The sequence below is a fragment of the Bombina bombina genome, chromosome 2, assembly GCF_027579735.1.
Source record: "Bombina bombina isolate aBomBom1 chromosome 2, aBomBom1.pri, whole genome shotgun sequence".
NCBI classification, from domain to species: Eukaryota; Metazoa; Chordata; class Amphibia; order Anura; family Bombinatoridae; genus Bombina; species Bombina bombina.
This window is the reverse complement of record NC_069500.1, coordinates 1,203,224,975-1,203,241,813: the sequence shown is the minus strand read 5'-3', so window position 1 is coordinate 1,203,241,813 and position 16,839 is coordinate 1,203,224,975. Positions and strand designations below refer to the sequence as shown.

General features: G+C 38.1%; 1 protein-coding gene across 1 annotated transcript in view; it reads right to left on the bottom strand.

Annotated features, from left to right (window-relative positions):
- Positions 1–16,839, bottom strand: part of MTMR7 (myotubularin related protein 7) — a 202,491-nt gene that overhangs the window by 48,669 nt on the left and 136,983 nt on the right. The window contains exons 8-11 of the mRNA XM_053703920.1: positions 11,768–11,893; positions 5,375–5,424; positions 580–780; positions 95–229 (exon numbers count right to left, since the gene is read on the bottom strand). Coding sequence (XP_053559895.1) covers positions 95–229; positions 580–780; positions 5,375–5,424; positions 11,768–11,893 — 512 coding nt within the window. The remainder of the gene's footprint in view (positions 1–94; positions 230–579; positions 781–5,374; positions 5,425–11,767; positions 11,894–16,839) is intronic.

Here is a 16,839-nt window from a genome sequence, read left to right as displayed (position 1 = left end):
AAAGCAATACCATTGACACTATAAATTAGTTAGGTTTCTATGCTTTTTGCACAATGACAACTTCTCCTCCAACTAATAAATAAAAATAACTTACTTAAAATTGCTAGGAGAAGTGTTTGGTCGCAGGGTACCCTGTGTCTGGCTGTGATCTGGTCTATACAGGGGGTTCATGTAGTCCATGCGCTGCTTCCATAAATAAGACCAAAGGGAATATGTTCTCTCTTGAATTCTGCATAAAATATAGTGGAATCATACAAGTATTAACACATTAAGCTGAAAGAACTTCTAGTGTTCCATGATAGAATCCAACACTGAACTGGCAATGTTAAAATAACTTTGCTTCAATCAATAAAATGAAAAGGTAAGGTATTTCAAGGGATTGCGTTAAAATATACAATTATATAATATTATAATATATTATAATACATTATTATCTGTTCATAATCCATCTTGGTTCAATACTTGTATTATTTCTTTCACTACCATAATTAGACCACAGATTGCTGCTTCAGTGTGAGCCGTCACTATTTTATATCAGTTTTGTTCTAGTTTATAATATTCATTGGTTTTATATCTCACCTCATTTCTCTTCTCTGTTTCTGGCAATTGCACAGGAAGTTCCCATACTGGCAGGAGTATATGTGATGGTGAATATGAACCAGGAACCTCTCATTATACTCAAACGCACAAGGAAATTGTTCCATAAGTTGCCAAACACATTCTAAAAACTGATCCATCACCGGTGATACTTCCTTTGGGTCACCTTCTAAATTCCCATACCTAAAATGTATATTTAATAAGACACAATGGTAATTTCGGTATTTACAAAACTATTTCTTAAGTTCAACATTTAAATAAAAAGAAAAAAAAGGATGTGTAATTTTCAGAATTAGTCGGGCTACCAATCAATGCTAAAAAGGTAATTGATTAAAGACTTGAAACCTCAATTTTTTAATTTCATGATTCAGATAGAGCATGCAATTTTAAACAACTTAAAAATGAACTTCTATTGTCAATTTTCTTCGTTCTCTCAGTATCTTTTGTTGAAAAGCAGGGAATATGGCAACACTTTTTCAAGAATGTTATCCATTTGCAAGAGCACTAGATGGCAGCACTATTTCCCGTCATCTAGTGCTCCAGACACCTACCTAGGTATTTCTTCAACGAATAATAACATGTTTTTGTATTTTTTAATTGTATGCTTTGTCTGAATCAGAAAAGACAATTTTTTGGATTCATATCCCTTTAATAACATTCAACAAAAGTAAAATGTAACTAAATCTTAAACTTAAACAGACATTAAACACTTACGGCTAGATTACGAGTTTTTGTCGGTAAGGCTTGCGGCTCTAACGCTCCTTTTTTTTCCACCTCTCCCTTAAGACAACGCTGGTATTATTTTTTTAAACCTGGCGTTAACCGCAAAAAGGTGAGCGTTGAGCAAAATTTAGCTCCACATCTCACCTCAATACCAGCGTTGCTTACGGTAGCGGTAAGCTGGCTAAACGTGCTCGTGCACGATTTCCCCATAGGAAACAATGGGGCTGAGCTGGCTGAAAAAAAATCTAACACCTGCAAAAAAGCAGCATTCAGCTCCTAACGCAGCCCCATTGTTTCCTATGGGAAAATAAAAAAGTTATGTCTGCACCTAACACCCTAACATGAACCCCGAGTCTAAACACCCCTAATCTTACACTTATTAACCCCTAATCTGCCGCCACGACATCGTCGCCACCTGCAATATAATATTAACCCCTAATCTGCTGCTCCGGACACCGCCGACACCTACATTATACTTATAAACCCCTAATCTGCTGCCCCCAACATCGCCGACACCTACATTAGTTATTAACCCCTAATCTGCCCCCCCAACGTCGCTGCAACTATATTAAATTAATTAACCCCTAATCTGCCATTGCCAACGTCGCTGCCACTATAATAAAGTTATTAACCCCTAACCCTAACACCCCCCTAATTTAAATGTAATTTAAATAAATCTAAATAAAATAACTACAATTAAATAAATTATTCCTATTTAAAACTAAATACTTACCTATAAAATAAACCATAAAATAGCTACAATATAACTAATAGTTACATTGTAGCTAGCTTATGATTTATTTTTATTTTACAGGCAACTTTGTATTTATTTTAACTAGGTACAATAGTTATTAAATAGTTATTAACTATTTAATAACTACCTAGCTAAAATAAGTACAACATTACCTGTAAAATAAATCCTAACCTAAGTTACAATTACACCTAACACTACACTATCATTAAACTAATTACCTAAACTACCTACAATTAAATACAATTAAATTCAATAAACTAAATTACGAGAAAAAAAAAACTAAATTACAGAAAAAATATCTTAGCCCCCTAATAAAATAAAAAAGCCCCCCAAAATAATAAAATGCCCTACCCTATACTAAAATTACAAATGGCCCTTAAAAGGGCCTTTTGCAGGGCATTGCTCTAAAAAAAAAAAATACAATACCCCCCCCAACATTACAACTCACCACCCACACACCCCCTACTCTAAAACCCACCCAATCCCCCCCTTAAAAAAACCTAACATTACCCCATTGAAGATCACCTTACCGGGAGACGTCTTCACCCAGCCGGGCCGAAGTCATCCAAGAAGCCGGGCACAAGTGGTCCTCCATCCGGTAAAAGTCTTCATCCAAGCGGCATCTTCTATCTTCATCCTTCCGGCGCAGAGCGGCTCCATGTTGAAGACATCCAGCACGGAGCATCCTTCCTGGCCGACGGACTAAAGACGAATGAAGGTTCCTTTAAATTACGTCATCCAAGATGGCGTCCCTTGAATTCCGATTGGCTGATAGGATTCTATCAGCCAATCGGAATTAAGGTAGGAAAAATCTGATTGGCTGATCCAATCAGCCAATCGGATTGAGCTTGCATTCTATTGGCTGATTGGAACAGCCAATAGAATGTGAGGTCAATTCGATTGGCTGATTGCAGGAAGGATGCTCCGCGCTGGATGTCTTCAAGATGTAGCCGCTCCTTGCCGGAAGGATGAAGATAGAAGATGCCGCTTGGATGAAGACTTTTGCCGGATGGAGGACCTCTTCTGCCCCGATCGGATGAAGAACCACTTGTGCCCGGCTTCTTGGATGACTTTGGCCTGGCTGGGTGAAGACGTCTCCCGGTAAGGTGATCTTCAATGGGGTAGTGTTAGGTTTTTTTAAGGGGGGATTGGGTGGGTTTTAGAGCAGGGGTGTGTGGGTGGTGGGTTGTAATGTTGGGGGTGGGTATTGTATTTATTTTTTTACAGGTAAAAGAGCTGATTACTTTGGGGCAATGCCCCGCAAAAGGCCCTTTTAAGGGCTATTTGTAATTTAGTATAGGGTAGGGCATTTTATTATTTTGGGGGGCTTTTTTTATTAGGGGGCATAGATTAGGTATAATTAGTTTAAACTTCTTGTAATTTTTTTTTTCTATAATTTAGTTTATTGAATTTAATTGTAGGTAGTTTAGGTAATTAGTTTAATGATAGTGTAGTGTTAGGTGTAATTGTAACTTAGGTTAGGATTTATTTTACAGGTAATTTTGTACTTATTTTAGCTAGGTAGTTATTAAATAGTTAATAACTATTTAATAACTATTGTACCTAGTTAAAATAAATACAAAGTTGCCTGTGAAATAAATATAAATCCATAGCTAGCTACAATGTAAATATTAGTTATATTGTAGCTAGCTTAGGGTTTATTTTATCTGTAAGTATTTAGTTTTAAATAGGAATAATTTATTTAATTTTGTTAAAGTTATTTAGTTTAATTTAAATTATATTTAAGTTAGGGGGGTTAGGGTTAGGTTTAGACTTAGGTTTAGGGGTTAATATCTTTAATATAGTAGAGGCGACGTTGGAGGTGGCAGATTATGGGTTAATAAATGTAAGTAGGTGTCGGCGATGTTAGGGACGGCAGATTAGGGGTTAATAAAATTTAACTAGTGTTTGCAAGGCGGGAGTGCGGCGGTTTAGGGGTTAATACATTTATTAAAGTGGCTGCGATGTCCGGTCGGCAGATTAGGGGTTAATAATTGTAGGTAGGTGGCGGCGACGTTGGGGCAGCAGATTAGGGGGTTAATAAATATAATGTAGGTGTCGGCAATGTTAGGGGCAGCAGATTAGGGGTTCATAGGTATAATGTAGGTGGCGGCGATGTCTGGTCGGCAGATTAGAGGTTAAAAATTTTTACTATTGTGTTTGCAATGTGGGGGGGCCTCAGTTTAGGGGTTAATAGGTAGTTTATGGGTGTTAGTGTACTTTTTAGCACTTTAGTTAAGAGTTTTATCTTCCGGCGTTAGCCCATAAAACTCTTAACTACTGACTTTTATATGCGGTAGGAGTCTGGACAGGAGAGGGTCTACCGCTCACTTCTTCCAAGACTCGTAATACCGGCGTTAGGCAAATCCCATTGAAAAAATAGGATATGCAATTGACGTAAGGGGATTTGCGGTAGCCTCGAGTCGCGGAAGAAAAGTGAGCGGTACACCTGTACCTGTCAGACTCGTAATACCAGCGGGTGTTAAAAAGCAGCGGTGGGACCTCTCAACACTGCTTTTTAAGGCTAACGCCAAATTCGTAATCTAGGCGTTAGAGACTGTAATATAATATATTTAACTAGATGCAGTAAAAAGCAGTTTGCAATATACCGGTACTTTCGTTATTTATTTTGCCCTCTTTCAATTTATGGGCTTTCAAAAATGGAAGTGCAGCCTCCAGACTTAAAGAAACATTTTTTTTTATTAATGATTAAGAAAGAGCATGCAATTTTAAACAACTCGCAGAGTCCGTTGTATAAGAGGAATCTCTGAGCAAGCACATGTGCGAAACGCGTCAGCTCATTTTGGGCACTACATAGAGTAACATCTGTTTATTATACACTGCAAAACCTTTAAACTACAACTTTGATTTCAACTTTGGAGTTTAGCATCTCCATTCCTGCTTTGATGTATTTGCAATATCCTTTGTAGTAATTCATAATTGTTCGGATTTGCTTGTTTTCAAACTGAAGGTTTGAGACTGGACTGAAACACAATGGAATACAATGAGGCATTACATATAGAGTTTTATTGTAAAAGGAATTTAAATTCTTAATTGCAATTACATTTTTGAGTTTTTCTTTTGAGTATTTTATTTATCTATTCTATTTATTTTTTATCCTATATTGTGAAAAATGTATCTGGTGTAAACATAGCAAGATCAAAAGCAACACATGGTGTTTCATCTGTCAAAACTCATTTGATACTAGAAACTTCATAAAATACTTTGAGGTTTCCTCATGGCACAAATACGTTTTCTAACCATTAAAAGTGATTTTACATATTATATTGCAACCTTTACCTGTGATTGAACTTGTGACCAAAGGAAATCCAGTCCTTTTCAATCAGTACCTAATGGTATAATAAAACAAAATGTTAGATATTGTTTGAAGAGGCCATGTTAGTCCAGTGGTTTGATGCTAGAACAACAAGAGTTTTGCAGTGATAGCTTTTATTGGACTAACAATATATAACAAGACAAGTCTTCAAGAGTTGCCACTCTTCATGAGGAGTGCAGTATTTTGCTTCACTGTGATTTTTGATTGAGTGTCTGTGCAGTGCAATGTGTATGACCATTTAATATTATAAGAGTTATTATTGTGATTTGCTATGCAGTTTTCACATGTCAGAGTATTACTGCAGCACGTGATACCATTCTGAGTATTTTTTTCATGGACCACTTTCTGTTATAAGCCACGTTTGTCTTAATGGCAGTATAGAAGGCTGGGTTGTGGAAAGATTTTTTATGAGTGTGGAATTCTCTGTGAGTAATGGCTTTAAGTCTTTGATAATTGTTTGCATCCCCTCTAGAGCAGGTTTCTATGTACTACTAGTTTATACTGTACAGTATATTCTAATATGTCTTCCATTTTTCTTCTCTTTCTACTGTATAGATGTTCATGTGGGATATTAAGGGCAAAAATTATTTATTTTCATTTATAACCCATGTTTTGTAGCCTTCCCATTGAAATCAGGTTTTCAACATGACCAGAGAAAATATTACAACGTCAGGTAACTTGGCTACAGATTTTTTTTTATTATTTAAAGGGACAGTATACATCAATTTTCATATAACTGTATGTAATAGACTTTACTATAAAGAAGAATATGCACAGATAATTATCTGATAATCCAATAAAAAACTTTTCAAAAAAAAACTTACATAGAAGCTCCCAGTTTAGCACTATTGATGAGATTAGGCTGGGACACCCAGTGAAAGATGGGAAAGTACAAAAAGCAGACACTCCCAACCTCCCCCCTTTCTTGCATAAGAAAAGACAGATAAACAAAAGCATCAAGAGTCTGTAACACGTGTATACATCTGACACTTTGGGGCTTGCATAGAAGTCTGAATATCAGCACAATGTTTTTTTTAAAATAAGCAAAGCTGTACATTGTTACAAAAACACTACCAGATGGGCTGTATAAATGGCTCATCTACAAAACATTTATGCAAAGAAAAATCTAGTGTACAGTGTTCCTTTAAGTGAATGGGATGAAAGCTGGAGCTGTTAAAGGGATATTCCAGACAAAATTGGAAACCACATGGGTGCATTTCGGTATTTAACAGAAGCAATTTTGTAATGTAGATGTATTAGCAAAAAGGCTTCTAATAAAAGCTATAGCTGTTTCAAAAGTGTATTTAAGTATGCACCGTGCACCAGCATTTTAAACAAAACACTTCTTTAGAGAGCCTATGGTGCTTGACCATCTGGTAATGACTCAATTTGTTAATTGGTGACATGATACAAGCCCCCACTGATTATCTGACTAGCTGCAGTATTTAATATGTGGGTGCAGTGATAATATCTAGCTATGCTTCACATGCACATGCAGAGAAAAATGTTAACACTAAAACACTGATAAACTCTTACTAGAAGCATTTTTGCCAACACATGTATATTGCAAATATGTTTCTATTCAAATATGCAATAAATCTATGTGCATTTATATTTCAACTGGAATGTTCCTTTAAGGTAGCTGCAACTGTGTGTTGGTTTCCTGCACACATATGACTGCAGCCATTTGTGATTGTTATTGTTGTATCCTGGAAGTCGACACAGTTTTTAGAAAAAATAATTACATTTTCCTGACGGATAAAATTAACTAAATAATTTATTAAAATGTTTCTCTTTTTCTTTCCTTCTGTTTGTACGATAAATATCATCAATGTGGCAAATTTATTTTTAAAATCCTTAGGTTTATGAGGGTGAGTGGCCAGGAACCTCTGTTCTAAGTCCACCATAAAGAGGTTTGCGTACTCTGGTGTCATTTTCATACCCATAGCGGCCCCATGGTTTGCAGGTAGATAGAATTATTGATAATTAAATAATTATGGCTCAAGATAAATTCTGTAAGTTTATGGAATATTGCAGCACTCTATGTCGGGTTAGAGCTGTAGGAATATAGAAAATTAAACTGGCATCGATTACATCTTTGTGTGGAATATTGTTTAACAAGGATTCCACATCCATTGTCACCAGTCTGCTGTTTCCAGATAGTTCTGATATCTGGCGGAGTTTGTAAAGAAAGTAAGTGATGAAGGCATGTCCAGGCAGTGACTCCAGTAGGTTACATATCCAGGAGCTGCCACGTGAACATTGTAATCCACCGATTATGACCTTGATTATAATTAGATTCTACAGATGCCCCTCATGGAGTAGACTGTAAATTATTTTGCTGTATTAATGATTCCTGCCGGCGCTACGGACCGGACCTCTGAGGCCTAGGACAACGGCCATATTTATAGAATTTACATAATGTTAAGGTGGGGACATTTTTAAGCTTTGCTTAATACTGTATATCTAATGCTTTTTACTACTGGGCAGGTACACCCCTAGACCCACTGCGAGCTGCTCTGGTAGTGAGGGGTGCACTGCTTATATATGGTGCCTGGGGTTCTCATTTTCAAAAGCAGCATCCACTTATACTTGGGTACCAAGCCTGAATCCCATGATCCCGGTCTTTAATAAATAGCAAGCAGATGGCATATTCTATACTAGAAGCCCTATATCAACTGCTTTAACAATTTTAGATTTCTGGATTTAGTTATGTTGTTCTTCACATCCTCCCAAGTTACGAGAGGCAAGACATGCAGTCCTTAAAGCAAAAATAGGATAATTAACATAATTTGTATTTACTTCTACTTTCTATTATGCTTTGTAACAGTTCAATATTGTTTCAGTGGTGCTATTTCATCTGCTTATTGTATAATATGAGTCCAAAATTGTCCCTTTGACTAATTCCCTGTATTTCTCTTTGTAGTTAGTTGTCTTAATCACTAGTCCAAAACAGGTCAAGAGCTGCTGTGGAAGGGATTTTTTTCGAACTTCATATCATTCAACAAATAGGGGTTAATGTAATGATGTGTTGATTGTTACACAGTATTCTTATTTTATTGCGATTCTGTATATGTGATGTAGGCGTATTTATGTTTTCACTTGCTTGTGCATCTTCTCATAAACCGCAATAAAATACAGGTATACCTCACTTTACAGCGCTTCACTTTACAGCGCTTCGCTAATACAGCGCTTTGTGGAGCTGAAGTTCAGCCTCCAAGGATTTTGAAACAGTGCTGTACTCATCGTGAGATTGCAAGAAAAGTGACTGTTACCATTTTATTATGCTTAGTTCACTCTTTTTACAGCATTACAGTGCAATCTGTGTCTCAGTGCTATAGTCTGGCAAATTGTACTACAGTAATTGTCACTATTTTACAGGTACAGTATTTATTGAATACTAATTGAATACTGTGCTGTGCTACTGTTAAACTAAACGTAGCACTATTGCACCCCTAATATATGTTAGTTCAAACATGTTTTCAAGTCTTTAAACACAATTGCAAGTGAAAAGAAAGCTAAAACCGCCTTGTTTCACTTTAAGGCCGTTTTCACTTTACAGCGGGGCTCCGGTCCCTAACCCGCTGTATGAGCGGGGTATACCTGTAATAATAAAATAAGAGAAAGTAAGCGGTGCCTTGTATAAAGTTTATGGTGCTAATGACTGAGGGTTTAAGGGTTATTCTCCACTAATCCAATAAAAAGTATCACTACATATTGCAATACACTTGTTATTCTGGTGTATGAATCACTGGACTAACTCAGCCACACAAACACATATTTATGTGTGTGTACTTTTACCCATCCTTTGTTTCAAGATATAATCTGTAAATGCCATCATATTAATCATTATTGCTTCAGACCTGAAGAAGAGGAGAATCTTGCAAAAGCTTGTCTTAACTGTATACAAATATATACTGTATGGTAGAGGTTGTTCTCATAGGGGAATTTTTTTATAAGATCAGTCAAGTTGATTTTAGATATTGCAAACCAATAGCAAAAGAACTGCAGTGGAAGTTACACATTGTTTCATACATATAAAAGCTTCACACATTTTTGAGTGTGGTAGCCTGGCTTCTGCAATAATCCTCTGCATGGAGAGTGGTTACATAGTTGCCACCTGTCCCTTTTTCCCCGGGACAGTCCCATTTTTTGGCTACTAAGTCTGCCTCATGTTTAGTTCAACCTGTATTTAGTTTAATAATATTGTGTGTAGTACAGTACTCCCACCACAGAGGTTGCTATGACTTTCAATTATAATCTACAATTATTTATTGCTTACTGTATGTAAGTTTTTTCTGAATCTTTATCTGTGATTTTCTGTTATGTTAAAGTTTAAAGACAGGTATCAGGTAAGGGTAAGGAAGTCATTTGATATATAAAACCAGGGAGGACAGGACACAAGCGTAATGAAGCAAGGCATCTCAATTAATGTTGCAAAGTTTGGAACATGTGTAATTTTCCCCATTTATACACTGAGGCTTTGCTTAGCAGGGGCTTAAGATATCAGGCTCTTCATGTGCTGGGGCTGCAATTCAGAGAATTTACAAAAACAAATCCAGATTTACTGGGGCATTTCTGGATCTATTAACCTATTGCCCATAATAACTGCTGCAGCAAAGATCATAAATTACTATTTACCTCATAAAATGCCAGCTACTTGTGAATCTTTCAATAGTGTTTTAGCAAAAGTAAAACATAAAGAACAACTCCTCAGTATATCTACATATATTGTTTTCCATTACAGCAGCCCCAACACAGTAGTCAGTAGGTTAAACATATTAAGTTAATATCACTGTCTAATTTCTTACTGTGTTACATCTATATAAACTAGGGTGCTTGTGGTGTCCAGCTATACAGATGCTGAAGGGTTAAAAATGTAACCCTTGCTTGCTTATTTTGGCAATTACGGCATTCTTTCTATGTCAGTTATGTGCTTAAGAGTAAGGGAGGTGATGAGGAGCTTGATGATTTAACCTGCATTAAAGTGATTTTAATTTTTTTTTTAATTAGTGCCCGGTATCTAAAAATACTTTAATTCATTAAAATTTACGACGCTTCTTTTTTAAAATACCATTTCCTTATGGTAAACATACCGCCGATCCTCTGTCCGGATCTCCGACTGTATTGAGCAGATCGATGACAAATCAGGCTTCCTACAATCATTGCGTCCCCCTTTGGGGTCCAGCACGTGGGGTACACAACATTTGGAGGAAGACAGATTCGTAATTGATATATTAAATACAGTCCGTTATGTGGGTGGAGGATCTGTTTACCGTAAAGAAATGGCAAGGATTTATTTATTTTTAAAAAGCGTCATTGTAAAATTTGAATGAATTAAAGTACCCCTGTTTTTAAGAGTATTTTTAGATACTGGGCACCGATTCCTTAAACTTTACAATCACTTTAATGCAGGTTAAATCATTAAGCTTCTCATCACCTCCCTTACTATATAGAAACTAAACCTCTACAATTATATCTTCAATATTTAAAAGGACATGAAACCCACAATTTTTATTTCATTTTTAATTTCAGTTTTCTTTTCAATTTACGTCTATTATCAATTTTGTTTAATTATTTTGGTATAATTTATTGAAGAAGCAGCAATGCACTACTGGGAGCTAGCTGAGCACATCAGTAAGTCAATGATAAGAGGCATATATATGTGCAGCCACCAATCAGCAGCTAGTTCCCAGCTCCTGAGCCTACCAACGTATGCTTTTCAACAAAAGATACCAAGAGAATGGAGCAAATTAGATAATAGAAGTACATTTTAAAGCTGTTTAAATTTGTATGCTCTGAATTATGAAAGTATTGGGGGTTTCATGTCCCTTTAAACAACTTATATATTTGTAAAAAAAAATACATCTACATATTATTCTAAGGCTAATGTTTGCTAATTATTATGTCTGGCATGTATTTAAAAGGGACATGAAAAACAAAAATATTTGTTTATGATTTAGATATAGAATACAATTCCCCCCCCCCTCCAATTTACTTCTATTATCAAATTTGCTTTGTTCCCATGTTATACTTTGTTGAAGTGATATCTAAATAGGTAGCGTGCACATGTCTGGAGCACTACATGACAGGACGTAGTGTTGCCATCTACTGCTCTTCTTTAAAATTGTAAGTTTTATCTGAATCATGAAATAAACATTTTGGGTTTTATGTCCCTTTAAAATGCCTTTAATTTAGACTGTGCTAAACAGGACACTGTTACTTCATGTGTGATACACGCTCTATGCATATTTGTGTGTGTTGTGTTTGTACTCAGGTGTTGTTATAAAACAAACCTCACACACCAGTGCAGTATTTGTTACAAAAGTGAGCCAGCTCTGCTCAGCACAACTTACCATAAGCCCTTGTATGGTTCTGTAATATGGATCAAGTAGAAGACTTGCAACAGAGCAAACCTGTGACGTCCGGTCCCATCCATCTGAACAGTGAACAAGGACACTGATACCCTCTTCTGACACAGCCTGAAAGAACAAAGTGCTTTTTTTTATTTGTTAACTATAAAGCAATAATTATCTGTAACAAGAAGGTTTGTGTGTTCATTTAGTATATCAAGACCAGTATAGGCACAAACAACAAATCAGACATAAACAGACCTGCATGTCAATAGGTTGTACTGACAGACATTTGTGAAGATGTCATATGGCAAACAAATAGCAGAATAAATATAAAGCATTCTATGTTTTGCTTCCCAGTCAGACAAAGAGCTTTAAACTGTCTGCAGCTGGTAACAGCATATTATTACCCAATTTAAATGTACTCCATTTTATAACACAGATAGAAGGCTGAATTGGCCATGACAGTATTAAAGCCTATAATGTTGAGGTTTAAACTGGTACACAATTGGCCAAATATCCAGTTGAACCATCTCACCAGCTATAAAAAGGATAATAAATCCAAATTTGTTCTTTAAAGGGACAGTCTACACCAGAATTGTTATTGTTTAAAAAGATAGATAATCCCTTTATTACCCATTCCCCAGTTTTGCATAACCAACAAAGTTATATTAATCTATGTTTTACCTCTGTGATTACCTTGTATCTAAGCCTCTGCAGACTGCCCCTTTATCTCGGTGCTTTTGACAGACAGGCAGTTTAGCCAAAGAGTGCAGACTCCTAAATAACTCCACGGGAGTGAGCACAATGTTATCTATTTGACACACATGAACTAGTACTGTCTAACTGTGGAAAACTTTCAAAATGCTCTGAGCTAAGAGGCAGTTTTCAACGGTTTAGAAATCAGTTTGAGCCTACCTAGGTTTAGCTTTTCAAAAATACCACCAAGGGAACAAAGCAAATTTAATGATAAAAGTAAATTGGAAAGTTGTTTAAAATTGCATGCCCTATCTGAATCATAAGTTTAATTTTGACTAGAATGTCCCTTTAATGATTCAGTTAGAGCATGCAATTTTAAGCAACTTTCTAGTTTACCCCTAATATCAATTTTTCTTTTTTCTCTTGCTATCTTGATTTAAAATGCAGGAATGTAAAGCTTAAGAGCTGGCTCATATTTGAACCTGCTCCTAAGCTTTACATTCCTGCTTTTTAAACAAAGATAGCAAGAGAACAAAGAAAAAAAATAGGAGTAAATTAGAAAGTTGCTAAAAACAAAATTACCTAAATAAAACAAAATTCTTTCCGGGCATGGAGAATCCACGATTTCATTCCAATTACTAGTGAGATATTCAACTCTTGGCCAACAGGAGGAGGCAAAGAGTACCCCAGCAGAGCTGTTAAGTGTCACTTCCCTTACCCATAATCTCCAGTCATTCGGCCGAAGGAAAATGGAAAAAGAAGAAAACACAAAAAGGTAAAGAGGTGCCTGATGTTTATACCAAAAAATTGTCTTCTTAAATAAATAAGGGTGGGTCATGGACTCTCCATGCCCGGAAAGAAAGAAATTTATCAGGTAAGCATACATTTTGTTTTCTTTCCTAAGGCATGGAGAGTCCACAATTTCATTCCAATTACTAGTGGGAACCAATACCCAAGCTAGAGGACACGAAAAGGGAGGGAGAACAAGATAGGCGGACCTAAACAGAAATCACCACTGCTCAAACAACTTTTCTCCCAAAGGAAGCCTCAGCCGAGGCAAAAGAATCAAATTTATAGAATTTGAAAAAGGCATGCAAACAGGACAATGTAACTGCCTTGCAAATATTCTCCACGGAATCTTCATTTTTGAAAGCCCAGGAAAAAAAGACAGCCCTAGAGGAAAGAGCCGTAAATATCTCAGGAGGTTATTATGCTTCTTAGCCAAAAAGAAAGAGAGGTTGCCGAAGCCTTTTGATCTCTCCTCTGTCCAGAGTAGACAACAAACAAAGCAGATGTTTGACGAAAATCTTTAGTAGCTTGTAAGTAAAACTTTAAAGCACGAACCACGTCCAGATTGTGTAATAGACGTTCCTTCTTTGAAGGAGGATTAGGACACAAAGACGGAACAACAATCTTTTGATTGATATTCTTATTAGATACCACCTTAGGTAAAAACCCAGGTTTTTGCATGGAAGATCAGATAAGGAGAATCACATTGTAAGGCAGATAACTCGGAAACTCTACGAGCCGAGGAAATAGCTACCAAAAAAATAACTTTCCAAGATAAAAGTTTGATATCTATGGAATGAAGAGGTTCAAACGGAACCCCCTGAAGAACTTTAAGAACCAAATTTAAGCTCCAAGGTGGAGCAACAGGTTTAAACACAGGCTTGATTCTAACTAAAGCCTGACAAAATGCCTGAACGTCTGGGACATCCGCCAGAAGCTTGTGCAAAAGAATAGATAGCGCATAAATCTGTCCCTTTAAGGAACTAGCTGACAATCCTTTCTCCAATCCTTCTTGGAGAAAAGATAATATCCTGGGAATCCTGACCTTACTCCATGAGTAGCCCTTGGATTCACACCAATAAAAATATTTACGCCATATCTTATGATAGATTTTCCTGGTGACAGGCTTTCGTGCCTGAATTAAGGTATCAATGACTGACTCGGAGAAACCACGCTTTGATAAAATCAAGCGTTCAATCTCCAGGCAGTCAGCCTCAGATAAATTAGATTTGGATGGTTGAAAGGACCTTGAAGTAGAAGGTCCTGCCTCAGCGGCAGAGTCCATGGTGGAAAAGATGACATGTCCACTAGATCTGCATACCAAGTCCTGCGTGGCCACACAGGCGCTATCAAGATCACCGATGATCTCTCCTGCTTGATTTTGGCAATCAGACGAGGGAGCAGAGGAAACGGTGGAAACACATAAGCCAGGTTGAAGGACCAAGGCGCTGCTAGAGCATCTATCAGCGTTGCCTTGGGGTCCCTGGACCTGGATCCGTAACAAGGAAGCTTGGCGTTCTGGCGAGACGCCATGAGATCCAGTTCTGGTTTGCCCCAACGATGAACCAATTGTGCAAACACCTCTGGATGGAGTTCCCACTCCCCCGGATGAAAAGTCTGTTGACTTAGAAAATCCGCCTCCCAGTTCTCTACACCTGGGATATGGATAGCTGATAGGTGGCAAGAGTGAATCTCTGCCCAGCGAATTATCTTTGAGACTTCTAACATCGCTAGGGAACTCCTTGTTCCCCCTTGATGGTTGATGTAAGCCACAGTCGTGATGTTGTCTGACTGAAATCTGATGAACCTCATTGACGCTAGCTGAGCCCGAGCCTGAAGAGCATTGAATATCGCTAGTTAGTTCCAGAATGTTTATTGGAAGGAGTGACTCCTCCTGAGTCCACGATCCCTGAGCCTTCTGGGAGTTCCAGACTGCACCCCAACCTAGAGGGCTGGCATCTGTCGTTACAATTGTCCAAGCTGGCCTGCAAAAGGTCATACCTTTGGAGAGATAGACCCGAGATAGCCACCAGAGAAGAGAATCCCTGGTCTCTTGATCCAGATTTAGTAGAGGGGACAAATCTGTGTAATCCCCATTCCACTGACTGAGCATGCAGAGTTGCAGCGGTCTGAGATGTAGGCGTGAAAACGGCACTATGTCCATTGCCGCTACCATTAAGCCGATTACTTCCATGCACTGAGCCACCGAAGGGCGAGGAATGGAATAAAGAACACGGCAGGAATTTAGAAGTTTTGATAACCTGGACTCCGTCAGGTAAATTTTCATTTCTACAGAATCTATCAGAATCCCTAGGAAGGGAACTCTTGTGAGGGGGGATAGAGAACTCTTTTCCTCGTTCACCTTCCACCCATGCGACCTCAGAAATACCAACACTATGTCCGTATGAGACTTGGCAATTTGGAAGTTTGATGCCTGAATCAGGATGTCGTCTAAATAAGGGGCCACTGCTATGCCCCGTGGCCTTAGGATCGCCAGAAGCGACCCCAGAACCTTCGTAAAAATTCTTGGGGCTGTAGCTAACCCAAAGGGAAGAGCTACAAACTGGTAATGCCTGTCTAGGAAGGCAAACCTGAGAAACCGATGACAATCTCTGTGTATTGGAATGTGAAGATAAGCATCCTTTAAATCCACTGTAGTCATGTATTGACCCTCCTGGATCATAGGTAGGATGATCCAGGAGGAATTTGTTTAAGATCTTTAGATCCAAAATTGGTCTGAAGGTTCCCTCTTTTTTGGGAACTACAAACAGATTTGAGTAAAATCCCTGTCCCTGTTCCTCCTTTGGAACGGGATGGATCACTCCCATAACTAGGAGGTCTTGTACACAGTGTAAGAATGCCTCTCTCTTTATCTGGTTTGCAGATAATTGTGAAAGGTGAAATCTCCCTTTTGGAGGGGAAGCTTTGAAGTCAAGAAGATATCCCTGGGATATAATTTCCAACGCCCAGGGATCCTGAACATCTCTTGCCCACGCCTGGGCGAAGAGCGAAAGTCTGCCCCCTACTAGATCCGTTACCGGATAGGGGGCCTTTCCTTCATGCTGTCTTAGAGGCAGCAGCAGGCTTTTTGGCCTGCTTACCCTTGTTCCAGGTCTGGTTAGGTCTCCAGACCATCTTGGACTGAGCAAAAGTTCCCTCTTGTTTTGCATTAGAGGAAGTTGATGCCGCACTTGCCTTGAAGTTTCGAAAGGCACGAAAATTAGACTGTTTGGCCCTTGATTTGGACCTATCCTGAGGAAGGGCATGACCTTTTCCTCCAGTGATATCAGCAATAATCTCCTTCAAACCAGGCCCGAATAGGGTCTGCCCCTTGAAGGGAATGTTAAGCAGCTTAGACTTTGAAGTAACGTCAGCTGACCATGATTTAAGCCATAGCGCTCTGCGCGCCTGGATAGCAAAACCAGAATTCTTAGCCGTTAGTTTAGTCAAATGAACAATGGCATCAGAAACAAAAGAATTGGCTAGCTTAAGTGCTCTAAGCTTGTCAAGTATGTCATCCAATGGAGTCGCTACCTGTAATGCCTCTTCCAGAGACTCAAACCAGAACGCCGCAGCAGCAGTGACAG